Raw genomic sequence first — 26,543 nt, 5'->3', positions numbered from 1 at the left:
GAATCTTTTGGGGATGGATAGCATAAGGACTGCTAATGGAGTATGAAATTTAGCACCTTTACATAATTAGCTCACATTTATCACAGGTTATGAATGATCAAGCTTATTAACATCTTGATGCCTGTTCAGTGTTCTGCACGAGACGAATTGCTGGCCAGTTCTGATTCTTACACCCTTCTCTCAATATCATACAACCAGCCTTGCAATTTGTATTAATTATAACTTGCTAGTTGGAAAGAAGGAATGAATTAATATCTCAAAACTTCACTTTTACTGTTGGTGATCTCAGAAGAGGCATAAAGCATGTGGTCAGAGGACTAGCGAGGGAAACCTTGAACCAGCACGGCTCTTCTCTTCTGTCTCCTTTTTGTCAAACACCCGCGCTGTTGTAGGTCAGTAATGTTCTGTTCAGCTTTAGTATCTATAGATCTCTCTCCAGGTCTTTACCTTTCTATATTAATTAAAATGTCAGTAATTTTCTCAACAGCATATAAAAATGCGGAGATAGTTCTCTTTAGATTTATTATGATATGAATTTTTGCATAGTTACCATAGATAATAATCATGATATATATATATATAAAATAAAATAACTACCTAGACAGTTTCCTAACTAGAAACTGTTTTCCTTGGTGTGGGTGAATGCCAACTGTGCCAACTGCCTAGATGAAGAAAAGCCTGTGGTGTGTTGTTCCAAATACCATGATTTTACTGTTTTGAATGTAGGATTCTGGTGTGGCAATTGAACTGGACAAGCCTCACGGGAAGAATGATGGTTCCGTGGGAGGCATTCAGTACTTCAGTTGTCTTCCCAGATACGGTATATTTGCACCACCGTCCCGCGTGCAGAGGTAAGCACTGAAGCTGTTGTAATGTTCCAGTGGCTAAAACACTTTCTTAATACGCTTCCAGTGGGAAAGCAAAGTTTTGCAGCAGATGTGGAAGAAATAAATGTTTTCTTCTGCTAATGGAACTTTATTAGCCTCCATTAAAAACCTGGTGGGTTTTAGATCAGCTTTCTGAAAGCAGAGTATAAATTAGGAAGGCAGCTCCCCCCGTTTCTCTTGCAGCCACCTCAAGTAGTTTTCATTCCAGGGCCTCCGTTTCTGACACAGTCTGTGTTCGTTAAACGTTACTTTCATGATCAATCCTGATGCGCTGAGCTAAACTTGGTTATAAAAGGAAGTTGCCCTTGGACATGACTGGAAATACTATTCACAGAGGAACCAAAGCATCCACCACTTCGTTTGTAGTCTCTTCGCTAGGTTTCAGGAAGAACATCAGAGGAGTACTGTGCTCCTTTCCTCCTCTGTTTGTATCTGGACCCCGCTGCCAGACATGTTCTTGCTTTTCTTCCCCGGACACCCTAGCTCAGCCAAACTGTTACAAAGAATTTGCCCTCAAAATTATACATGCGCTCTTGCTGAGTTAAAAGACAAATAACTTGAATAAACTGGTTTGCTCCAGGCACCTCTTATGTACCAGCCTGGTTACAACTGAAATGTTAGTGTCTCTTGGGGGTGGATGGAGAAGGGAAAGAATCAAAACGTAATCAACATGTGACAAGGACTCCAGCTGTAGGGTTGTTCAGAGTTGAGTTGAAATTTCTTCATTGTGTTGTTGCTTTTCAGACTAACAGGTTCTGTGGATTCTCTCACAGAGACTTCATCAAGTAAAATAAATCACCCTTTTCCAGGTAGGAGTGTAAAGACAACTGTCTCGGCTTAGGTAGCCTTACGCAGGCTACCATTCTACAACCGGCACCTACTGCACAAAGCCCACTTCTCTGAGGGCACAAGAGATGCTCAAGGAACCCAATACCAGCCAATAGTCTGGCTGGTCCCTTCCTAAAAATGTAGCCTGCAGCGGGGATGTGGAATACTGTGTTGTCGTTGGGCCCTGTACTGGCAGAAATAATTATGTCAGAGTTAAGATTGTCAACACTCGTCCCTTATTACTGTATTTCCATTCTAATCGGACGGTAACCATAAAATGGAACCTGCTCCTTAATCTAAATTGACATTGATGAAAGGATCAGTGTAGGGAGGTCTCTATATGAATTGACCAAAACTTATGTGAGATACTTGAAGTAGTTATTGTTCTCTCTCCTAGAGCCTCAGCTTTTTGTGAAAAGGCTGCTTCAAATTGCCCTTGTCTGGTTTGTTTAATTTCACTTCTGTCTCCTCTGAAAGTTTGAATGTGTTATGGACACTTACTTTCATGAGAAGTTTCATCACTTGATTTCCAAACTGGAGGGGAGAATGTGTAGCAAATGTAGTGGAAGCAGTGTAAAAGAAAACACAAAGAATATGACTTCAGAAAGGGTGGTGGTGGTTGTTGGTTTGGCTTTGGGTTTGGTTTTTTTTTTGGTTTTTTTTTTTTTAGGAAGTCCTACACAGCTTATTAACCTTTCCACTTAGGTTTTAGACGCAGTCTAAGCACCACTTCTGCATCTTCACAAAAGGAGATAAACAAAAGAAACTCCTTTGTTAGGTGAGTGTCTTGAGTTTAAAGTGTTGGGTTGGGCTGGCTGTTAGCTGTACTGCTTCTTGTTCAAAAGAAAATCTTTGCACATATATATTATCTTCATCTTTTTTCCTCCAAAATGGACCAGTAGTAGACTATTTTTCCGTGGGTGTATTCAGGAGAACAGTCCTTGGATTCAGGTTGGCATTAAAATTGTTTTCCGATTGTTCATCACTGCATATTCTCCAAACTCCTGTATTTTCACACAGCTGGGTGACGTTCAGAGGGCCTTGGTAAAGGATTTCACTTTGTCCTGGTGAGCCTGACTGACCTTTGCACATTACAAGTTGTTTTGGCCAAGCTCTTTCAAGCCCCAAATAAAATGCTATGTACTGCTTAATTTACCAGTACTCTCACCCATGGCAAATATTGTAGATCAGGTGAGAGGAAATTGATTTTCCATGGATTTCAGGCTGCCATGTGAACTAGCCTGTTAATGTTATTACATGTTTTGCTAGTGACGTGAGATCAAAACCAATTTTCTTTTTTAAAAAGGGAGTTGAGGTTTTTCCTACGCACTCCCCTGAATTACAGATTTGCCCTGGGTGTTCTGTAGAAACAAGACTTTTTAAATAATTTTTTTTCCCTAACTAGATCCAAGAGCTCTGTGTTACGGCGCAGCTGGAGTAACACCACTACAGCTAGCACTGAGGGACCGGTGAAGCTGCATGAAGGTTCTCAGGTTCTTCTGACCAGCTCCAACGAAATGGGGACAATCAGGTACATTGGTCCTACAGACTTTGCACCGGGGATATGGCTCGGACTCGAACTCAGAAGTGCCAAGGGAAAGAACGATGGCTCTGTGGGGGAAAAGCGCTATTTCACCTGTAAGCTGAACCATGGGGTCTTAGTTCGACCCAGCAGAGTAACCTATCGTGGGATTAACGGGGCAAAACTTGTGGATGATATCTGCTGAGCCAGAAGGTGCTCATACAAGAGGAAATAAGCATTTAAAGCACACGAGACCCCATCTAGAGTGCAAACTTATTTTTAAATTAAACCTGCATTTGCATTTTACATATATATAAGTATATATGTATGTGTGTATATATCATATATATTTTAATATATATATTAAAATATGCAGATAAAAAAGTTCAGTTGCATTAAGAAGTGAAAGCACTGTTCTGTTTCTCTTAGTGAAACAGCCCTTGCCTGGGAAGGTTATTGCAAAAGCATCTTGGGTTTGAGATGCTGTGTTATTTGAATAATGTTCCAGTTAGAGAACGAGAGTATCTGCAACGTTCTCTAAAGTTGCTTTGTGATTCATGCAGTATTTAAATGATTTTCCTCCATGTAGTAATGAACCGATAATGCTCTGCGCATTGCCTGCTTTTGACAGAGGAGGTGGTTAATGAGTGACATTAGTCTGGTTACCAGGCACTTTGTCAATTCCAATACCAGCTGCTAGCAATAAGAAAGCAAAAAACAGACGACCCCTTCTTCAAGCAGTTGTGAAGTATTTTCACATTTTATCGTTCCAATTCCTCCTCTTCTTTCCCCTCCTATTCTCCCCTCCGCAATGCAAAAGGGCTGATAAATACAAGTATTTGCAGCTATCCTAGTGAACAGCAGCAATTAAATAAAAAGCCTTTAAAAAGCACAAATATGCTGCATGTCAGTCTGTATAGTAAAAAGCACTTTTTGTTGTACGCATTTGTAGAAAGAGCGACGTACAGGAAGCACTGTTTAAAATAATGCACTTTGCACTCTCCTGGAGAGCTTTCCCTCATTTTTAAAGACTTTTTTAGTTTGGTGTGCTGCAGGCTATAAGTATCACAGTTTTTAAATGCAAATAAACCCAGAGTGGAACTATATACGTAATAGCCTCGTCATAAATACTAAGTCTGTATAAATACAGCATGGTAATTCCTGCCAGTGATATGGATTATATGCAGGGTTTTCATGCAAGCTACTAACGTTATTTGATTCATTTGTGATACATGTTTCTTTTAGTTTCCTTTGGAACAGTTTCCAGTATAAATTTCCTGTAAGAGTCCTATGATGAATTCAGGATAGTTTTAGGTAAAGCATTGTAACACACCTTGCTGTGACATTATTTGCATATCAGCCTTTTCAAACAGCTACTATTTTGTCCGTGTTTTAAACATAGAATGTATTTTAATTGCCCAGCATATGTAAATGTTACCTTATCAGGATGGTTTTGTGTTCCAGAACAGTCAGTTTATTCTTAAGTTATCTGCTTGCTCTTACCTACTTGAAGAAATGACACTTTAAATTACATCATAATATCCTGTTTTAAGACAGAATTCTGCTGCTGTTATCTTCTTTTAAATATTGCTGTAACTATTTTTCCAGAGCTGTACTTAAAACAATGCATATTGTCGTCTAACTTATGGGAATTTTTAATTGAATATGAAAGCTGTAAATCTTGAATGTAAAAAAAATTAATGCTTTATATTTGAAGATGCAGATATTCAGTGATGTACTGAACTTTACTTTATCTGTTTCTTGCTGGGATTAGTAAAATGACACCCTGGTGAATAGTGTGGCAAAAATTTTTCATTAGGTCATTACAGAATGCACGTCCTCTCACTTCTGTCCTTATGTACAAATTAGTTCCACGTACGGCATGGAACAGCGACTGTAGTACATAAACCAGAGTGTTTGTTTATATGTTGTAGCTATTTGCTGAAGAGCACAAAACTGCCTGTTGTCAAGCAAAGCATTTGTACAGCACCTTTCACTGGTTTGTCCCAGCCTTGTGCTCCTGGGTGGGCAGTTTAGTTCCTGTGATGAAACACTGATGATAATGTATCAGAAATGCTGTTTTTTTTCCTGCCTGACAAGATGGAATGGCTGTAGCTGCTTTATCTGATGGGTGGCTGTTTCTCTTCAGGAGGTACGTAGGGGAATAAGTGTGTGGGTAAGGCAGCAAGCTCAGGCAGTTTGTTACAGTCACACCATTTCTGTGGGGCTCAGCTTGCCCAGATGAAGGAATATTTGGGAATAACCTCTTTCCAAAAGTTTTCCGAGTCACTCTAAACTCTTTTTATCTCCAAGGGTGTCAGGCTGCACCTTCCACAGCTCTGTAGCTACACCCAAGTGAACTGGAAGTGGGATCTCAGTGGCCTGGGCTAGCAAAGACTGCAGGACTTTTGAATACCATCTGATGGGTAGAGAAGAGGGCATAGATATTATCCGAGCATTGGTGTAGTGTGTTTTCCCTTCAATTTCAGCTTCATCTAGCTGCATGCTTCTCTGGAAAGCCCTGGCTATAACCACCTTAGAGCACTGGAGGTTAGAGGAGCAAGTCAGGCCTGTTGTCAGTATGGAGGTGTTTTGGTAGTGCTGAGTATCTTCTGCGAGGAAGCAAGAAGCACTGTAAATTTATGCGGCCTGAAACAGAAATAAATCAGTCCTTACATTCCAGAAAGGATTACTGATAGCTGTCTTCAGGTTGGTGATGTGGAGGGATTTGTGCTTCCCTAAATCCAAGGTGAGTTGCTATAATCCTTTTCTCCAACTCTTGCAGAAGGACACTTTGTGTCATAAAAAAATAATTCTGAAAATAACTAGTGGCGAAGTTTCAAATTAGGTGCTGTGCTGAGGTCTGTATGATCACAGCTCCAGACTGGTTAGAAAAAAGATCAATGATCCTCACAGTCCCTATAAACCATATAAATAAAATATTATCTGTTTTATAAATAAATAGATGGTCCTCAGCAATTCTCTGCTGCCTGTGCAGCCTTTGAGGCTTGTCCTTGTTCCACAGCATGCCTCTGGGGTCCAGTTGTGGAAAATATACTTCTTCAGTGCTCTCAGCAATGAAGTCTTTCCAGCTTTGTTGGATGCTGTCTGGAAAGGAGAGGTCACAGGTGTGACAGGAGGAGGAGAACTTTCCTGAAGTGTCCCAGGATGGGGAATTCATTTCTAGTGAGTTTGTTTCGTTTGGATTCAGTGATTGTTTTGCAGATGTTGACAGTAATGGTTTTCTGGGCAGGGAGCCTGTGCTATTCAGCAAGATCTGAGGCACAAGGATCCAAAATTGGCACTGCAGATTTGCAAAAGATAACCTAGTTTCTCTGACAAGTTAGCTCTGTTACCCGTGAGGGTGTCGCATAGGTGGCAAGGCCAGCATTTACGTCATGGCTTTTACAGAGTTCAAATTTTGCAGAAGCCTTGTCAAACACCAGGTGGAAACCGAAACCGTGCCTATGAAAGCCACAAAGCAGAGTAACCGCCTGCATCCTTTTTCCTGCCTCACTGCAGACAGACAACTCTGGAAAAAAATGGCGATGAGAGGAAAAGATTGCCATCCAGCGCGATCCAAACCAGTACGTGGTGGCTGCCTGGTGACCAGCTGTACCTCTAGAAGAGCATGGGAGAGCTCCTTTTTCAGTTAAGATAGGGAGGAACCAAAGCATGGGGGAAATGGAGGGAGATGTGCCCGCTGGATACTGGCTCAGGAAAAAAGTCTTATTAACTAAACCAGAGAACTATCCTGCAGAAGAATGTGCAGGTGGATAAGCAAGTGAAGGAAAATAAGGTTTATAGATAAGTCAGTGCTAGTTTCAAAGACCATTTATTGGGAAAGTAGCTACCTATGGCACAGGAATGGTACAGGGAGGGGAAAAAAGCGAGCATTTCAGGGCAGGAGCTACCTCTTCTTATGTTTGTCACAGGACTCAATACTGACACTCTATTAAAAATACAGCTTATAATTAGACCTATTCAAAAGAAAATGCTGTCTTAGGATATAAACATTTAGGAATGAAAACACCCAAATGCTCTCTTCAACTGTATACTTAGTTCTCTTTTTAATCTGGCCCAGTTTTCTGTAGGTAAGAGCCAACCGTGGTGTTTTGTAATAGAAGGAACGGCACTTTTCTCTGTAAGAAACTTGGAGGTGTGACGTTTGCGATGCCAACAAGCCATAAACATGGTGCTGCTTGGCAGAAAGGTGGCTGTCTTAGTTTAACGCCACACCTGCTCCTTCGTGTGTCAGTGTACCATAATACTTCTGTCACTTTACCGAGTAAAAATGCATGTCCAGAGACCTCCCTCTGACGTTGATCCAATCATTACACAGCCCAACACAGAGAGCGCCAGCTACAGTCATTTTATTTGTCTTCATGCCTTGTGGTTCACTACACTTGTTTACAATACAAATACACTATTCAATACAAAATACTCAATGACCATATATTAGTATTTTTCTTTATAGTATCCCTGAAGTGCACAGGCCCTTCCTTTATAAACAACGTTGGATAAAATGCTGTACATGAGACAGACACTATTATAATGAAGCTTGTTACTAAAAGAAGCCAGATGCAGACAATTTGGACATTTTCCTGTGATGGGTTTAACTTTGGGACAGACAAACGGTGATGTCTTTGCTGCTGTGAAAGGCTGTTTTATGCTATTCCTACGTCAAGGTTCTTGTCACCCAGAAGATAGGCTCCGTAACTGGAGCAGACATGCAAAGTTAAATCCTTCATAGCCTATTTCAGACCTCTTACATCATGCAGCGTACGGACGACTGCGCCCAGTGGTGCTGCAGCTGCTCTCATGCTGAGCCTGTGTCCTTTTGTGCACACATGGGGAGGGAAGCCAACGGCATGGCGATACTACGCTTCTGTGAAAGGCTGACTTGGCCAAATAAAGGCAGCCCTCGCGCTTTCAACCTATGGTACCTGTACCTCCTTCCCTCGCCCCAGTGAAGGCCCTCTCCCGCCACCACTCCGTCCTCTGCTGCTCGCAGAAGCAGAACCATCCAAACTTCTGGCCTTGCTTCATTTCCAGGCACTTGATGGAGAAACAAGGTTTAGTAGCGAAAAGGAAGATGAAAGGACAACTGGAAAGGTAACCTAGTTTACCTTCAGCAGCTTACAGACTCGGCAACCTACCTAACATCTATAGGAAACAGGTAATGTCCACATGGAAATAAGCCGTTTTCAGAGTATAAGAGTGGTAGCACAGGATTTTCCCAGTCGTGCTTTACATCCTGTAGATCGTACTGGTTCCCGCTTTTCCACTGCAGAGTGAGGAAGACACATAAGACCAGAATGTAAATATTGCCAATGAAAAAGATTAACAGTCTTAAAAACAAGTTCCTTAAAAAAAATTTACATTCAATAAACTAGTTAAAAAAAAAAAAAGTCATAGACAGAAATAGGTAAGAGGGTTAAAGTAACCTGATTATTTTTTCCTTTCTCCTGCAACACTGTAGGCCTAGCATGGAGGGGTTTAGTAAGGGAATGTGGGATTTACACATGCCAGGGTGCTTTGATCTGCTGAGCTCATGGTGGCTTAGGACCCTCCTGCTCCCTGTAGCTCCTGACAACTGAGCAGGTGAATCTGTAGACACAAAAAAATCCTAGCTCGTGACTGGACAAGATGCTCTTGCTAATGGTGTACAGCTGTAGGAAACATGCTAGCCTGAAACTGCTAGAAATTGGAACAGAAGAAACATGAACACTGAAAGCTTCCAGGTGTAAGAGTGTACTTCGTAAATTCTATGAAGTACCTGCTACACAGTTAAGACAGTCAGCTTACAGCTGTGCTGAATGGGGTACTCAGCTCTTTGCACATGCACAAAGCCGAGTTTGTGTTGTTTCCCTCTGCCCTGCTTGGACTGTCCCTGGGAAAGCCCTTCTGAAGCATCTTTCCTACCTCGCTGCACAAGCTGCTGCTGGTAATCCCTCCACCCAGGGCAAACCTGCATGGCAGCTGCAGCTCTCACCTGCTTAAATGCTACAGCGTTTCTTCAGCTAATTTGAGCTGGTGAGGTAATTGATAGTGCTGGAGTGGCAGCTCTGACTTTAGTGACAGAAGAAACAGGCATCATTAAGGAAAGCTTTCTTCAGATCATCCCAGTGATGCAAGTAAAATCTCGCATTGTCACTGAAATCCCGGGAATGCTTTGGCAACAGGATGGACACTTAAAGTTAAGCAATCCAATTGCAGAATGACCACAACACTGTCTCCGATGCAGCCTGCACACAAGTAGCAGAGCAGCCTTTGGTCCAGGCAATTAATTCATGGAAATAATTTATCATTGATGGTATTATTTATTTTCTAGAAAAGAGGACAGGCACATGCTCCAACCCTTGTTTCCAAGTGGCAAGATTTTATAAGCATCAATATTTACAAAACCGGTTTTGCAAACTGGGATACTGTGCTTGGACAGCACAGGGGTACCAAACTAAATGCTTGATGTGGAAGAGCTCAGAGATGTTAGATTTTTAATATGAAAAATAAGCCCAAACTAGATTTCTGAATTCCAGGAGTTAAGGGGGGATTAAAAAAAACCAAAACAAACCCCAAACCAAAAAACCCACAACAAAGCCTTTTGCACTGGAGGCACTGGAAGGAAGCTTACTTAAAACCAGCTGCTCATGCTGAACAGTGTTTACCTTGATGCACTGCACTCAGCAGACGGTACGTAGGCTACTGTTTTCAGTAGTAATTCACTACTTCCCCGGCCAGAATTATCTCCTCACGTATTCCATAGGTAAAAAGCAGTAATGTGTTTAGCTCCTTCTTTTTTTACAACTCCCATTCTGTAAGAGCATTTTGGTTGAAACTGTATGATAAAATAACTGCACAGCAGAAGCTGCAGAGCAGTAATCATGCTATCACTGTGGCTGGGGAAAGCCTGCCTTTCCCCCCTTCATCACCATAAATGTACAATGGTCTCTTGCTGCTTGTGCTTTTAAAGTGTCTTTAGAAATCCTGCCTTTAACATCATAACTGGGCAGCTTATCTGCATTTGTGCAGCATCAAAGCTGCTGCCCCAGACCAAAGAATTAATAGTTTCAGGTAATCAAAGATCCTTAACTTTGCGACTCTTTGTTCTTGTGTATTCTTTAAGACCACTTATCAGTCTACAGGTCAGATTCTGGCTTCACTAATGCGTAAGAGGCAGAGCAGCAAAAACTCAGAGGGTGCTCCTATGCAAAGAAGAGCTAAAGAAAACAATGAGGTGCTTCAGCCCTTCTGAAAATGAGAAAGCTGGAATATTTAAATGAAAATTGCTATTACATGTGAATAATACACTAGTGTAAGAACTTGTTCTCACAGTGCTTACCTCCTGAATTAATCAGCTTTCCTGAGAGTCTACAAAACTACCCCATTGAGTTTACTGAGTTAGAAAGAGAGAGATCAGTGTGACACTAACGCAGTCCTAAGCTAGACAGAATCCCTCCCCAGTGGCTATTTCATGACAAGAGCTGCAAGCCTAATAATCTTGGTGATCACAAATATTCTCTTAGTTCAAGCTAAAGAAGCCTGGGTGCAGCAGCAGAGCACCCAACGTGTAGCCCTCATTATGCCCGCCAAGCCTACGCAGCAGTGGTGCGAGGATCCCTAGCAGCTGAACATGAAATTTGGGGCAGCCCCTGCCTCAAGGTTCCCAACAGAGAGCAGTGCCCACTTAACCAACCACCACACACAATTGTGGCATTTGTCTGAAAGGGTTTCAGTTTTGCGTATCAGAGATGTCAGGCAGGTTAGGAGAGCACGCTACCTCCCCCCCCACCATGGTTTCTTTTTTTTTGCAAGGGTGGTGGGCCAGCCCAAGCCCTCCGATTTCAGGCTGCACATCTCAAAGGTTAGGACTACATATATGTGGGTTCTGGTTTGTTCCATCATGAAGACAGGAAGCTTACCTCAATGTTTGGATCTGGGGCCAGATTCAGTCTCACTTCACTGAAATGAAGAGTCTCGGCCTGAAGAACACCTTCACATTCCTTTCCTGGTGCTCCAGTACACCCATTTCTATGGAACTAGGCACCACTTTTCCGGATAGCATTCATGCTAAAACAGCTCCTTGCAACCCTAAGTTGACGTTACTAATGCACATCTTTACACATGAATTATTTCCTACATCTATGTTTTGACAATACATTTAACTGGCATATTTTTCATGCACAAAGTGTACAAAATGAGTCAATGCAGTGTTTGTCTTTAAACCACGATCATACACATATTTTTGTTAAAGGAACGAGGGCTCTAAACCCTTCAAATACAGACAGTATCTGGCATCTGGATTGTGGCACGATGTAGTCTTCTGCCTTTTTGTTGTTGTTTTTACAGCGTATGTCAAAGGCGAACCGCTGAGGTATGCAGGTGGCTGTCCATATTCAGGGCAGGGTGAAAGTTTCTCTCATGACCATGGCCCTTTAAAACTTCACTTTGGTTCCAGTTGACGCGCACAAGTTCCTGATGAAGGGCATTCCTACCTTTGTAGGACAGAAGGAATTTTAAAGGGCTTTGCTCAGTTTTAATGCTTAAGCGCAGCAAAAAGAAAACGAAACAAAAAACCCAGCCAAACAACCCCCTCCCCAACCCAGAGTGCCTCAGGGCGTCTACACCCGTCCTCTGTGCTTCCTCCCCACTCTCTTTCAAGTGATGCAGTAGGACCAGTGTCTTGCCAACACCCCCATACCCACTGTGCAGTCAAGGGCTGTCGAAGACTGGACTGTAGCTGGAATGCAGCTTGGGACCGTGCCATCGTGTCACCATTCAGCACTGTTGTAACCTTTTTCGGTCTGGATAGGGGATGCTCCCCCAAAACCCACTATAACCTCTGCCAGCTGCAGATCTCCAGGTGTTCCACAGCAACCACAAGTTTGGCACGGAAAACCCCAGACATAAAACACTCAAGGCAGTGAGCGCAGCTTTACACTTAAGCAGAGAATGCACAACTGAGAAAAGCTCACAGGAAGGGCATGACAACAACCATGCGTATGAGTTGATGCAACAGCAGCTGGGCCTTGCAGTTAACATGTTTCCTGTATCCTCCCTCCCCCTTGTTTCTTTTAGTGTATTGGGGCTTTGGTAATTTGAAGCCTCTCGGGTTAGTTGAAATTACAGCTTTGAGGGTGGCACTTCTGGAGCAAGTTGGCACAAAATGGAAGGTAATGCTGTCAGATCCCTTGCTCATGGTGGATTGGGTAACAGGACATCTCTTCAAGGCTCAGGGGGCCACAGGGGGAAAAGTCAAGAGGGTAGAGGGCTCTCACGGCCCCTGCTGGGTTATGTGGCTCTTGTTTCTAAGGATGGGATCCTCGTAACTGCTAGCACAAGGTGGCGTGGAGGCTTCCAAGGGTAAGCCCTGCTGTTGGTATCCATAGTTGACATTCCCACAGGGGAAGTGGCGGAGCCTAAAGAGAGGCACTTCTTTAACACTTGCTGTTAGGGAAGATGGCTCTAATAGCAGGGAGGAGCCTGGCAGCCTGCCAGTCACAATGTTGGGCCCCACAGTACAGTTTCCTTCCTGTCCCAAATTCTCCCTCTCGGGCATCTCCTTCTCCAGCAGAGGACTGTTTTTGCTGGCCTGCTTCTCCGCAAACCAAGAACCGTAGGTTGGATTCCAGAGGTTGGTGGGCTTGTTTCTGGAACCCCGGCTTTTGTGCAGCTCAGAAGGGGGATTGGACTGGGTGTAGGCCATGTTGATATGTCCCCCCGCTGAGGCTGATTGTACCTTCCCTGGCACTGGCGGTTCCAAGGCTCTCACTTTCCCTAGAGGTTTTCCAGCAGCGACGGCTGATGGCAGGGGTGGTGGAGATGGCAGAGTTTGCTTGTCATCCTTTCTGTCTTGGTGTGTGGAGACCAAGAGAGGAGGAATTCCTTCTGGATCATCAGGGCGCATCGCTAGCTTCTCCTCCTCCTCAGCAGATGGACCATATTCTACTGGCAAAGCGGTGTTGATCACATCTGGATCCTGCCAGAAAGAACAATGAGAATTTTGCAGAGTCTGCCACCGTCATTAATACTTGCACTTGATTAAGAATCCAACATATCTGACAGCTGTTGTGCTATGACCACAGAGCATTATTCCCACTACACAGAGCCCACATTCCATTTGTAGAGGATGCTGACAAAATGCAGCTAACAGTGAGATGCAGTGGAATACCCTTAAAATCAAAAAGCAACCTTAAAACTCACCAAAGAACAGCAGAGGCACAAAACCAGTGAAAAACGCTTTTTATGTCCAGCCAAATTTCCTGTGGGAATGTTGTTTTGGAATCTATATGATCTCGAAGTTCATAACATTCTCAGATAATACTGAGAAAGTTTCAGCCATGAAAGTATTGCCTTCGCACAACAAGGGAGGAATGGGAATGCAGAGAGAAGGCAATACTGGCAGACCCCTTGAAGCCCAAACCCATAGGGACTGCCGTTCTGAGCTACTTAAAGCAGTTTTGAGAAGTAAACTGAGAGAAAATGTGGTAGTCTGGGCATCCTTTAATTATTGCTAGATGCCATGGCAAGATATAGATAGCAGAAAACAATGCCTCCCAATCCCAGGATCCAAACACATGAAAAACAGACCAAGCCTCCCAAAGAGCGAGGGAAAGCAAACTGACTGAGGCAAATAGTGAGCTCATACAAGAAGCCTGTGCTGATGCAGGCAGCAAAATATTTTCTGAACTACCCCACTCCTCATAAGCTAAAATTGGTGATAAAAAATAAATCAGATTTCAGCCTGGGAAGCAAGCCACATCCTTCTCCCGTTTCCTAGCCTTAGAATCCCCACTCGTTTAGCATGGCTGTCTCCACCTGCCTTCTCTAACAGAGTCAGATTCAGAAAATTGCCGACAGCTGCAGAAGCCACCTGCAAAGGGTGCTCTGAGCCAGGACCATTTCTGCTCAGTGCTGACCATGTCTTAAGAGTAAACACTGGGATGGAGTAACTGACATGAAGCATGTACAGACGCTGGCCTGTCTTAGCTCTTTTGCGTGTCGTCATCTGCGCCTTTAGAAGAAGAAGCAGAGCTACAGGTTTGCAGTTTGTAAAGCTGTGTAATCTTGTGTAAGCCTGTGCCTTTCAGCAGTGAAAGACAAGAAGGATCAACCACCCAATGAGGTAAACATCCCAGCCACTGGTCCCAGGGTGACATCAGTCTCCCTGGAATGCTGACTGCAGTAATGCAGTGCTGCCTCCTCATCTCATGTTCTGGCTTGCCTAGATCGCTCCTCAGTAAGAACCCTCTCCACCCATCTGATTCGTGACAAATGAACACTGATACCTGAGTGCAGTACTCAATCCTCTCCAGGATTATGGCAAAATTTGGCCGGTCTTCAGGCTGGTGCTGCCAACACTGGGTCATAATGCGATAACTGAAAGAGCAGAAAGGGAGATGCTCATAAATGACAGGTCTTGTTGGTACCTAACAGCTAGTCACTGCAGCTTAGAAACTATAAGCATGTAATGCCGCTCTGACTTCTAATAACTGAGAGTGCTCTGCCTTCCCGAGTCAGACCACTGATGCACCAGTAACCACTGAAATGTGGCCACCAGTGAGGTGAAATCCACAGACCATCAGAGAAATAACTCACCCACCCAAAATCCCTTGGACAATTCACTAAAGGTAGGCAGGGCTACAGATAATGGAGCCCAGTCTTCCCTACCTGTGAACAGTCTTATGTACTTGCAGTTTCACAGCTAACCTAAGACACAGAAATATTGCACCATCTTTGACCAAACAAGCAATGGCCACTACGTCTCAAAGGGGCCCTCAATTACTCTCCAAAACAGAGAAAACTTAAATAGTAGAGAAGTCACTGGCACTCAAGTCCAATAAGGCAGATCAGTCACAATAAGATCAATCTTAAAAGTCATTAACTTCTGACTAGAGAACTGCATTTGAAACAGAAACTTATTTGCATGAATATATCAAAGTTAAAATCTCATACACAGGGCCAGGGCAGTTTTTAGGTGGATCCATCCTTCCTCCATTGGTGACAAACTCCAGAACCTCCTGGTTACTTTTGCTAGGGTAGGGCATGTATCCCAAAGAGAATATCTCCCACAGCAATACGCCAAAGGACCTGAATACAGAAGTGAAGGAAAACAAAGTGAAGGATACAGGAATGACCATCAGGGAGGGGCAATGCCCTTAGGTACAGTACCGTCAGCATTGCTCTTTGCAGTCTGTGCTCAGGCAGCTTGTGGAAATCACTGCTGCAGTATTCAGACATAAATAAGCTGCACAGTTGTAATGGTGGACTTTGAATCATTTAATGAATACTAGTAGTTGAATGTTAAGTGAGTGAAGTCTGCCGTATAGGTAGATAAATACGGTTGCTTTGCCCTATACTCAGCACTGTTCAACTAGATGTAACAAATGTGAAAGTCAGGTTGTGCTTTTCTAAGACGTCAGCCATTGCTGGAGACAGGACTGAGTGGAGCAGTGGCCTGATGACTTATGATGAACTCTGCCTCTTGAATAAGGTACCCTGTGTGAAATAATATGCCAGTGAATCCCCACTGATGCTCTGAGCCCCATAGTCTGCACCTGTAGGTCAGAGTACAATAAAAACATTCCCTAGCTGACACCACAGCCCTGGGCCTGTGTGGTGTGGCCTGCAAAGCCCTGCGGACAATGGCTGGGACAAAATCTCCTCCAAAGCATTCATCTGGTCAGCTGCTTGGAAATCATGATGGTCTTGATTAAAATTGCAAAGAGCTATGTGCAGCAATGGGAAACTCTTCCGCTTGGTGCTGAGATAGGCAGCAGCTCAGCTGTGTGAGAGAATGTACCGCTACCCCTTTGCTGGGGCTTGCTCAGGAGCTGTGTCCTGACAGCCAGCCCCTTCCCCTCCACACACATCCCAAGCTCTTGCCTCCTGCTCGCCCAATTTCCCTTCCTCTCCTCTGGCCACCAGCAACTCAAGTGCTTACAGTGCTGCTGCAGGCCCAGAGAAAGATGAAAGCCACAGTACATGATGCCCTTCTCCCTCACTGGCAGGATGGATCCTGCCTGCAGTCTCCCATGCTGCTTTCCTCAGCGTGGAACTAGCGCTTTCCTCCCTGTAGCAGCAAAGCAGCACCTGCATTTACCTCAACCTCCCTTCCCTGCCTGCTCACCTCCCCTGCCTTTGCACAGGTCTGATCTTTCTGTTCCCTAGTCTCCTCCAAGATTACTCGCTCTGAAAAACACAGCTTGTCTTTTTAGGAAAGGAGAAATGAACAAGAACACGTGTTTTTTACAAATTATTCACACTTTACAAAAGCAGTTACAACACAGACAGACAGACTGGACAGAGAAGAAAAAGAAGCACACCATGTGTCTGTTTTTGATGTAAATATTCCTTCCATGAAAGCCTCAGGAGGCATCCATTTGACGGGCAACATCGCACACCCACCCTTCCGATAGTAGCTGGCTCTGCAAAGAACAAACAAAAGGAGTCGGCAAAGAATTCAGAAAAAGCCATTAATTTGGGATTTTTATAATTACAAATATTAAAATTATGAGCCAGAAGAGAGACTAATTTAGGTGAAACAGAATGGCAGAGAAAATGCTGAAGAGACCTGTTCCTTCTCACAAAAATAGTGGAAATGGGCAGGCCATGGAAGGAATGCTCTAATCTCCCTTGCTTTAGGCCTGATCTGGTGAACACAAGTTATCCTTATCTCTATGCACACTCCTAGTGAGTTACTCACACAGTAAACTGCTGCTGGAAGAGCCATCCTCCTGCACTTTTCAGCCACAGCAAGATCTCCACCTCACCTCACATGTGGTCACCTTGAGCATCCCCATCAAAAATAAACAAAGCCTGTCCCTTACGTATCCAGTCTAAAGCACTGCAAGTGAAACACAAAACCCCTTATAAGAAGTGGAGCTTGTTGAGAAGGATGCTTGGCCATTAGGACTGGGGCAATAGTACAAAAAGCACCTCCTGTGCTCCTGAGGCAGGAATTACAATAGTCATTTAGTGTCGTTGCCCTTTAAAATAAAATCTACAAGCCCTTAATCCTGTGCTTGCAGCTGCAGGAGGCTGCTCATGCAAGTTGGTGTCACTGTTCATAACTACACAGCCTGAGCATCCAAAGGATATTCCTGGACACAGAAACATGTGCAAACTTCAAAGGCACCTTTGAAAACTCAGCACCAAAGCGTTCTTCTTGGCAGTTGGTTCTGCTGATAGTGTGAGTGTGACAGATGCTACTTTGTCCCAGTAGAGTCCCATCTGACAGTGGGACAGAGTGGGGGTGAAGCTTTGTGAATGGAGAGAGAGGAGGGGGGAAAAAAAGCAGCTCTGATACACTTGGGTTTTTGAAGGTAGCAGTCTGTTTGCATCACCTCAGGCTGTGATGCTGCCAGATCTCAAGCTAAGCAGAGCCTGGCCTGGCTTAGTAATTACTCAGGAGAATCCCCAAGCAGGAAGAAAAGACGGCAAGGCACTGGAATAAACAGTGCAGGTGACTGAGTACAAGGCACTCCTTCCTCCGAGTCAGAGGCAAATTGATTCCTCAGCACAGCAGGACATGGTGCAGCACTTCTAGAGGTGCTATCTGGAAGATGAGATATCAAACTGCAGCCCTGACTGCTTGTGGTCATTAAAGATTTCCTGGCACTTCTTGCAAGAGCAGAGTAGTTAACCCTGTGTCCTGGCTGAATTCCAGTTCGGGTGATTACATTTTCCTGACCTTCCTCTGCACCTTCCTCCTTTATCTGCAGTAAATTGAGGAGATTTACTGATAACACCAAACCAAAGGGGCAGGGGTGGTATCAAGGAGAGAGATTAAGCTCAGAATGATTTGGGACCACAAAAAAAAAAAGGGCACATCAATGCCATTTAGTGTGGAGAAAGTAAAGACAAGAAACTGAAGACAGAGTACAAGTGGGAGGAAAAATGCCTACCATGACCATCAGACTTCATTACCCAGAGGAAAGTTGTCAGGAGAGGGAAAAGTCTCCAGACCACAGTTAAACTACAGGTGAAGGTGAACACCAAAAAAGCATTAGCTGGGATTCATCAGGGCGGGATCTCTCCACTCTTGCCTTGCTAGGGTTACACAGGGCAGCACACGAGCCTGCTCTCCTGCACACACACTGCTCCTCCCTCATTTTAGAGAGATTCCACTTGCGGATACCCTGGGCTTAGCTCTGCTACCTGTATATATCCCGGGCCATTCCAAAGTCTCCAATTTTAGCCACTCTCCCAGGCCCTCGACAGGTAAGGAGGCAGTTCCTGGCAGCAATATCCCTACAAGGAAAAGGAAGAAAAGCAATGGAAAGAGAAGAACCACTTAATCATTTGACAATTTTAGAAGCCAAAAAGAAAACAAAGGATTGTACCTCCTTTCCTGAGCTGCAGAGAGCCCGCAACAGCCAGAAAAGTCACTGTTTATGGATAACTAGTCATGTCCCAAATTCCAATCTACCCCAACAGCAGGAGTTCTGCTCTTTAACATTTCTTCTTTAAACTTCAAGTAACATCTACCAGCTGAAAGGATGGGCTTCCTGTGAGACTCCCTTCACCCCAGGAGCTACTTTTAAGTCTTTAAGGAGTTGCAAGCAGTGGGGCTGATTTCAGCAGTGTACTAGTCCCAACCCCATGCTGCCTGGAGAATGACCCACTGACCTATTCCTAGCGTGGCTGTTAAAATATTGTGTAATGGGTGTCATACAGTCAGAGACAGAAAGAACAACAATGTGCAGGTGTTGCTCTGGAGGCTGAAGGTATGGCCTGAATCTGTGCATGCAGGTAAAGCTCCAGCTCCACCTCTGCTGGCATACCTTGTGGGTAACTCTTTCAGAAGAGTGAACTACAATCTCTTTCTATGCATCTCTACTCAATGGGCAAAATTTTAGACACCTGCCAAACATCCTGTTCTGCAGGAGCAGCTAACAATAGTCACAAGGTGTTGCATTCTGGCTTACGTATACACCCTGTTCTTCGAGAGGGAAAAGAAAAGGGTTCCAGAATGAGCAGAAAGGCAGTAAGGAAAATTCATGATGGGGAGAGCTTTGAAGACTTCTGTCACAAGACTGTGTTTTCATTTCCAGAGTAGCCAAACAGGCTGCACAAGTGCAGGCACTGAGGCAGAGCTCAGGACCTTTGGTAAAACTACAGACCTCCGCAACCAGATTTATAGCAGCTCTTCTGTTAATTGCTTCTAGTATTCTGATTTAATCTACCTTGTTTAAAGATATCCAGCCACTAGAGTGCAGCAGGACATAAACATATCATGCAGGGCATTAGGAGTCCTTGCTGGCCTGTGTGCAAGTCATTCCCATGCTGACACAGATGTGTTCACCTACCTATGAATGAAGTGGTTCTCCTCCAGGTACTGACACCCACGAGCAATGTCACGAGCCACATGGAGCAAGTCCAGCATGGAAAGGGAGGAGGGCTGATTCTACCAAAAGACAAGGGACAAACATGGGTTAAAAGCAAGAACATGGCATGATTCGTCACTGATACAGCACTGGGAACTCTCCAGTAAGTAATGTAGCTCAGATGTTAATACACAAAGGGATTACAAAAACGCACAAGTGAGGGTTCATATCCATGAACTATGCAAAGGATGTGCAGGCACAATGTCATACAAATCCCAGGGACAGAATCAGAACAGCTGGATCTGACTTTCCAGCTCCATTGGGATGCCCCTGTAAGACTTTCCCCCAGTTCTCATGGGAGATGCTTCTGAATTTTCAGCACAATTTTTGAGGAGATCTGTAGCCTGAACTGATCCTCACTCAGTTTCTTTGTATTATTGCTAGCTTTTCTCTGAAGTCACCTTGAACAATGAGAATGACATTTTGTATAATGGTATGAGTCACATTTGCTCTTTCCCTCCTCCACATCTGTGTAGGTTTTATCTTGCCCCTCAGAGCACTGACACAGGTTTGCGTAGCCAACGGCTATTGAAGACTAAGGCTGCCAACTCCTTGTTCCTGCCCCTCTGATGAATTCTACAGCCCTTGCCAGCAGGAGCCAGATGCTTTAGTGAAAAGGGCAGGCTTAGCACCGGCTTGCGTTTGCCGGCCTCTGAAGCCAAACCATTAGCCTCTGTGCTGAGGTGTGAATCAGTGATCCCTGTGGCCACTTCTGTGGGGGAGGAGGAAATTGTTGCTGCCAGCAGGGTGATGTCAAACAACTGGGTGGCAGTGACAGCTTATAGAATCATGGAATCATAGAATCATTAAGGTTGGAAAAGACCCTTAAGATCATTGAGTCCAACCACTAACCTATCACTGCCAGGTCCACCACTAAACCATATCATCAAGCACCACGCCTACCCTTCTTTTAAATACCTCCAGGGATGGAGACTCAACCACTTCCCTGGGCATCCTGTTCCAATGTCTGACAACAGCAGCCATTTGCTAGCTAAGTGTTTATCTGGAGCCTTAGTTATTGGACCAAACAAGCTTATCCTACCTTCTAGCTCTCTCTTATGACACCTACCATTCTGCCCAGTGCCCAAAAGGCACACCTGCCCATGGGTCTCTCCCACTGACGCACAAACCAGCACAGGTTCTCCAGTGACAGGGACTGCTGGCTCTGCCAGCCCATCTGTCATGATGAAACATATCTCCAGACTGATGCAGTGCAGTGCTGGCCATCCCATCTGACATAAACCCCTGCTAACTGGGACTGGAAATAAGTCTAGGCTCTGCAGCAGGCAGCAGCCAGTAGTGAAACAGTGGGCATTGGCTGGTAAAACCTAAAAAAGTCTTAACGTCTTTTGAGGATATTAGGAGAAACCTGGCCTCAATACTTGACTAATGAAATAACTGAAAAATGCTGTATCTCTGTGTGAACACAGCCTTTTTTTTTCAGTGTGGTGCCATAAAGCAAAATTGTTTGTGACTATGTACCAACTGCCTGTATTTTATTATTTACATGGTATAGTTCATTGCATATATATACTTAATCGCTTCTTTAAAACACTAGACTGCATCTCCCCCTAAACCTTTCTTTTTGTAGAGTAATCATTTCCTGAAAACATCAAAACCTCCCCCCACCCCGGCCCCTTTGTGGGGAGGAGGGAATAATCTTTTTTACCTCTGTGAGCTAAAGTGACTCACCAGCTACACAAGATGACTACAGTAAGAATGGACGCAGATGCCTTCTTTTTCCCTTTCAGGGCATAACCAAAGGAAAATGAGTATCTCAATCTACCCATTCCCTCCATCTTCTGAGCAAGGGTCAGAAACCTGAAGTGAAAACTGAGTAAAAAGCCCAATTTTTTTATTGTGCAATTGATTCCAGACTTGAGCTATACTGCAAGGCAGTCAGTAGGCTGAAGCCACAAGCTGATCTGAACAGCATAGGTTTTCTCTCTTTTTCCCTTTTTTCCCCTTCCTTCCCCTCCTTGGATGAATTCTTTCCACCTTTTATTTGACTAAATACAGTCCTAAAACAGATGTGACTGCCCAGCCAAGGACAATTTAGCCATGTAATCTGTTTGAAAAATGGAGGTTTGGGATTCATTTTGCAAGGGGAGCAGCCTTGAGACACCAAAGGATTCACTTTACAGCTTTTGCCCTCCAGATGAATGGACAATGCCAGCTGCAATGCACTGCTGCTTAGAGCACTTGGCACGCTGGAAGCACTAGTGTGACACCTCCCTGGATGAGGCTGAATCTTGCTAAAGGTGAATGAAATTCTGTGTATTGTTCAGTGTAATCACTGCTCTGTGCAACAGGCTACAAAACTCAAAGGAGGGGAATAATTTATTCATATACAATTTATCTTCCAGAGCTGTTCTTTGATTGCTGTGCTGTGTGAGAAAGATCAGCACTGAATTTCCCAGAAAGGACAATTCTGCAACGCTCATAATGAGCAAAGGCTCCGATTCCAGGCGTCTCTGAATCTACCAAACTGCCTCTCTCCTGACGAGGAGGAAGGGATAATCCTGTAATAGATGTGAAAATTTATTAGTGGAACACAGAAAACCATCAGAGCCCTATACCCTGGACCCATGGAGAAGTATGAATCTGAAGCTTATGGAGTAGACCTGGCTGGCATAAACCGACAATATTCCACAAGAGTCACTGGTATTGTAACAGTAACCTTGGATGAACATTTGGCTTACACATATGATCATTCTTGCTTAGAGTCCAGAAAAACCATTATGTGTTGGTTGAACATTGCTTTTGTTATTTACATGAAGAACACAGATGAACAACATGCAATAACCTGTGCTGGCAGCATCTTGACCTCCCATTAATTTGGATCCCATGTCCTGATACCTCCTGTGGGACCTCTAACTTACCATTTCAAGTCCCTTGCAATGTCTTAAGTTCCCCCTTCTCTTGCTTCACTTTCTCTTCCATCATTCTCTCTGCTCCCCTCCATGCTTTTCAGTGGCTGAGTGCAAGGCAGAATGCTGTGTGTGCCTTGCTCCAAGTCACACAGGTTCTCGCTGGCCAGTGGCAAGCCAAACAAGACAACTTTTTTGCTCAGTGGTTGCTCTAGCATAGTGTTTTCTTTTTTGTGAAGCTTTGGAATTAACACCAAGTTAATGCCTTTCACACCTTTATTAAATTTGACTGAAACTGGCAAATGAATTTAAAGTTACTGGCAAGAGAGCAGGGAGAGCAACTAGGGTTGAAGGTAGAGAATGAACATGTAAATCTCTCTTTTGCAATCAGGCTGAAAGCAGAGGTAGGTGGGAAAGACGAGGTAGTAAGGAAGCCAGCTGGAAAATACAAAACTGGAAAAAACCAAGGGGAAATGACAACGGTAATTCATATGGTGCTTACTGAGTCAGTCAGCTAGGTCTTGTATGTTCAATTAATTCCTGCTGGAAGAAAAGCTCACTGAAGCCTGTTTACTCTGCACTGTTCCTTGTCTTTCCTTTCCTTTAATGGGCCTGGAAAGCTAGACATCCAGTCTGCTATGCTTACCTTCTGCCTGTGTTCCTTGAATGAGCAACAGGAGGATCAAAGCAGCTCAGGGTTCGTTAAGAGCAGTGCAAAGATACATCCAGCAGCACTGAGCCACAGGCCTTATGTACAGTGACTCTGTCACACTTCAAGTACAGGCAGAGGGCAAATCCACTTCCACAGCTGGATCCCATATTTCACAGAGCACAACGCCCCATGCGCATCTCATGTCTTACCAGTCAGTCTCCTAGCCCCATAGCTTATGAGCTAGCAAACATGTGCACCAGAGGCTGATTTCTCAGCACTCACAGGTGCCATTGGCTCCTCAGAAGCTGTGCCCACAGCCAGACAATGAATTACCTTGTCATTCTCACCAGGCAGCCAGTACATGGGATGGTAGCAGAAGCAGGGAAAGACAAGGGGAAGGAAGGTGTTAGAAGTGGAGCAGAAACATGTGCATCTGTATCTGCACACAGTCAGGCTGTCCCCATTCACCCAGCTGTTAAAGAGGGTCTGGAAACTGTTCTGAATCAGTTCCAGCTTGTAACTGCCCATCTGCATTTGAACCTCAGCTTTCCCAAAGTGTGACAGGCATGGGACAGAGCAGAAAACAGCAGCATCAGCCCCAGGTCTGCTTCAGTCCTGGGAGCAAGTTAAATGCAGGAATAGGGGAGGATCTTCAAGATGCTGGGAACAGTAGTAATGGTCAGTCTCAGATATCCTCAAACAGGTCAGGAAAGACAAGGAAAGAAGAGGAAAGGGAGGAGAGACTGTGAAGGCAGAAGAGAAATACCAAGGAAGCAATGTATACCTGGAATGAACCATCCACCAATAGGGGTTGCACAGAGCTGTCACTAACAGAAATGGAAGCCTTGGCATGCAAGGAGGAACTCACAACTGGGGTAGGGGCAAACAGGAAGAAACCCCTCAGATCAGAATGCTCCTATAACTGCATCCTGTAAAGAGTAAGGCATTTTCATCCACAAAAGCGATGGGTTCATTTTACTGCAAATAGGTGAAAATTCCTGCTGTTCAGGAATAATGTTCTCGGTGCTTCCTCAAAAGACCCTGATCATTACTGAGTTGGCTTCTCTCTCTAACTTAATGAGCCAAAAAGATATTTCCATTGCAAAGTGATAGATGCCCTTGCCCTACGCCATCCTGTTTCACCTGCCACTTCACACATCTAGCACAGCCTGTCTGGCAGTTTTGAACAAAGCACCTACCAGACAGCATACCTTGCCCATGCCATTTTGTTCTGCACTGGGTGAGAGCAGAGCCCACATTGCAAAACATGTATTTCCCCATTCACCTACCACTAAGTTCAGCCCATTTGTATGAGATGACAAGAGAATGTCTAGGTGCTACAGAAAACTAACCTTTATAAATAAAGACTGCTTGCTCAGATTTCAAACAGCTTGACTTTCTGGGTGTTTAGCCTTTTTATCCAGGCAGGAGACACTTTATTGCAACCTATCCAAGACTGTGGTGCTCCTGAGCAACACAGACCATTTTATATGTCTGAAAACCAGACTGCAAGGTAAAAATACAAAAGTCAATCTGTTTCCAGGTGTCTCGAGGAAGAATCTTATTTCTATCTGTTAGAACTAATTTGTGTCTGTCTCGTACTGATAAAATCCAGCATTTTGTCCTGTGCCAAAGACATGTAGAGACAAAATATGAAGCTGGGTCCTGGTGCTGAACTTCAACAACATCTGTGTACTTTTCTGATCCAGGGACTCGGAGCAAACTTTATTCTTCTGAAATACTGATTCCTCTCTAGAAGTCGTAATTTCTTTTTCACACATTTCTAACTGATTGTCATTTCCTATTGATGCTGATTTCAGTGGGAAAAACTTTAAAACTCCAGACTAAAGATATTTGCTATTAAGCCAACAACTCCAGGCCAGATTCTCTCCTTGCCTATGTCAAACTTGCACTGACAGATATCCATAGAAATGCACCTGATCAGCAGTATAAATAATGGATTTATGTTTTGTAGTTCAACACTTCCCCCCAGTCTGCCCCAGCTGGTGTGAGGGGGGAGCTTAATTCTTTTTTTTAAACTTTGATTTTGTTCTTTCTTTAGACAGTATCTGCAATGCTATCTAGCAAAGTCCACAGTGAGGCACCTCTGCATAACCCCAGCAGCATCTGTTCCCTATATATCTGTGTCCTGCCCCCACAGTGGTCTTCTAGCAACAGAAATTTTCTGACTCTAAAATGCTAGGAAATAGTTGCTGCATGGATCAGCTCTTTTATAGTGATGTATTTGCCTTGCGGCAGCAGCTTACTAAATAAAACTCAATTTTCTCTTTTCTTACCGGTCTAGGCCGCGTATCTCTCAGGAACGATTTCAGGTCACCTCCAGCCATGAGCTCTAGCAGGATGAAACGGGGCAGTGCCTGCAAGCTCACCCCGATACAGCGCACAATATTCTGGTGGTTGAACTTGCTGTGAAGACAGGGAGACTCAATTATGGAGCAACTTTGATCGAAAAAGCACAATTGCAGAAAACGTTTTGCTTCAGGGAATTTATTTTTTTTTTCAGAAAGTAACAAATCTCAAAGGTAGGGTAACTGGATAAAGCTAAAGTGCCACCCCTGCCCTCTGTGTCTGTTTGCACAGTGCAGAAACAGGTGAGGAAGGAGTGGCTTTTGGCTGCTTTTCCTCTTCCTATATTCTGCATCCTTTTTGGGCTACAGCAAGATTTGGGGGCCAAGGGAAGCAAGGAATGTTTGATAACAGAGAAAAGTCTGCCTCTAATTTCCCTGACCAAGGGGCAGAAGCTGGGCTAGGGCAGAGGTGTTCCAAATAACATACTGACACAGGATTTGCTTATGTAGAGGATATTCATCAAGGTCTAGTCTCTAATACTTCCTTATTTCTCCAGACCTCAATGTGATGGGAAACTATTTCCATGGATCCTGGGACTCAGTCACTGACATGTGACATGACAGCAGCATTAAGTTAATGCCATCTGTTAGTTTTGACTAGTCAAACCCAAACCCTTAAGGACTTTTTTACCTCATGTTCTGATCTCTAAGAGAAATCAAAGGATCCTATTATCAATTCTGAACACTGGGCCTAAAGATTTCCACTTTGGACAATGAAAACTAGTGTAGCGCTTAATCATCTGGTGCATCTTCATTTGTAAGAAGAACAGAAAAGGATGGTAATGCCTACCCTCTTTGTAAAATACTGACAGCCATGTGCTAAAACTGCTGTATAGATGTGTTGCGTAGACATCACCTCTCAAAGCACCTTTTTTCTTCACAGTGCTGGGCATTGCAAGCCTATACAAGTACTATTTATCTTATTCATACACACCTAATAATAAGAGCTTCCATGAGGAAGTCCAGCTCATCTTGCTCCGAACACACTTCTGGCAATGTCTGGAAAAGAAAGAACAGCTTGACAGGA

General features: G+C 44.0%; 2 protein-coding genes across 2 annotated transcripts in view; one reads left to right on the top strand and one right to left on the bottom strand.

The window, feature by feature from the left end:
• The window catches only part of CLIP4 (CAP-Gly domain containing linker protein family member 4), a 34,374-nt gene extending 29,343 nt beyond the window's left edge, over positions 1-5,031 (top strand). The window contains 5 exon segments of the mRNA XM_064446429.1: positions 727-740; positions 742-851; positions 1,632-1,696; positions 2,421-2,493; positions 3,121-5,031. Of these exon segments, the coding sequence (XP_064302499.1) occupies positions 727-740; positions 742-851; positions 1,632-1,696; positions 2,421-2,493; positions 3,121-3,442 (584 nt within the window). The 3' untranslated portion in view covers positions 3,443-5,031.
• A 2,569-nt stretch (positions 5,032-7,600) lies between these two features.
• Positions 7,601-26,543, bottom strand: part of ALK (ALK receptor tyrosine kinase) — a 239,075-nt gene continuing 220,132 nt past the window's right edge. Inside the window, exons 21-29 of the mRNA XM_064446430.1 lie at positions 26,451-26,515; positions 25,445-25,574; positions 19,548-19,645; positions 18,397-18,489; positions 16,563-16,664; positions 15,193-15,327; positions 14,526-14,616; positions 11,160-13,216; positions 7,601-8,524 (exon numbers count right to left, since the gene is read on the bottom strand). Coding sequence (XP_064302500.1) covers positions 12,512-13,216; positions 14,526-14,616; positions 15,193-15,327; positions 16,563-16,664; positions 18,397-18,489; positions 19,548-19,645; positions 25,445-25,574; positions 26,451-26,515 — 1,419 coding nt within the window. The 3' untranslated portion in view covers positions 7,601-8,524; positions 11,160-12,511. The remainder of the gene's footprint in view (positions 8,525-11,159; positions 13,217-14,525; positions 14,617-15,192; positions 15,328-16,562; positions 16,665-18,396; positions 18,490-19,547; positions 19,646-25,444; positions 25,575-26,450; positions 26,516-26,543) is intronic.

The sequence above is a fragment of the Phalacrocorax carbo genome, chromosome 3 (genome assembly GCF_963921805.1).
Source record: "Phalacrocorax carbo chromosome 3, bPhaCar2.1, whole genome shotgun sequence".
Taxonomy (NCBI): Eukaryota; Metazoa; Chordata; class Aves; order Suliformes; family Phalacrocoracidae; genus Phalacrocorax; species Phalacrocorax carbo.
Note: the sequence above shows the minus strand (reverse complement) of the source record. Positions and strands in the feature narration are given on the sequence as shown.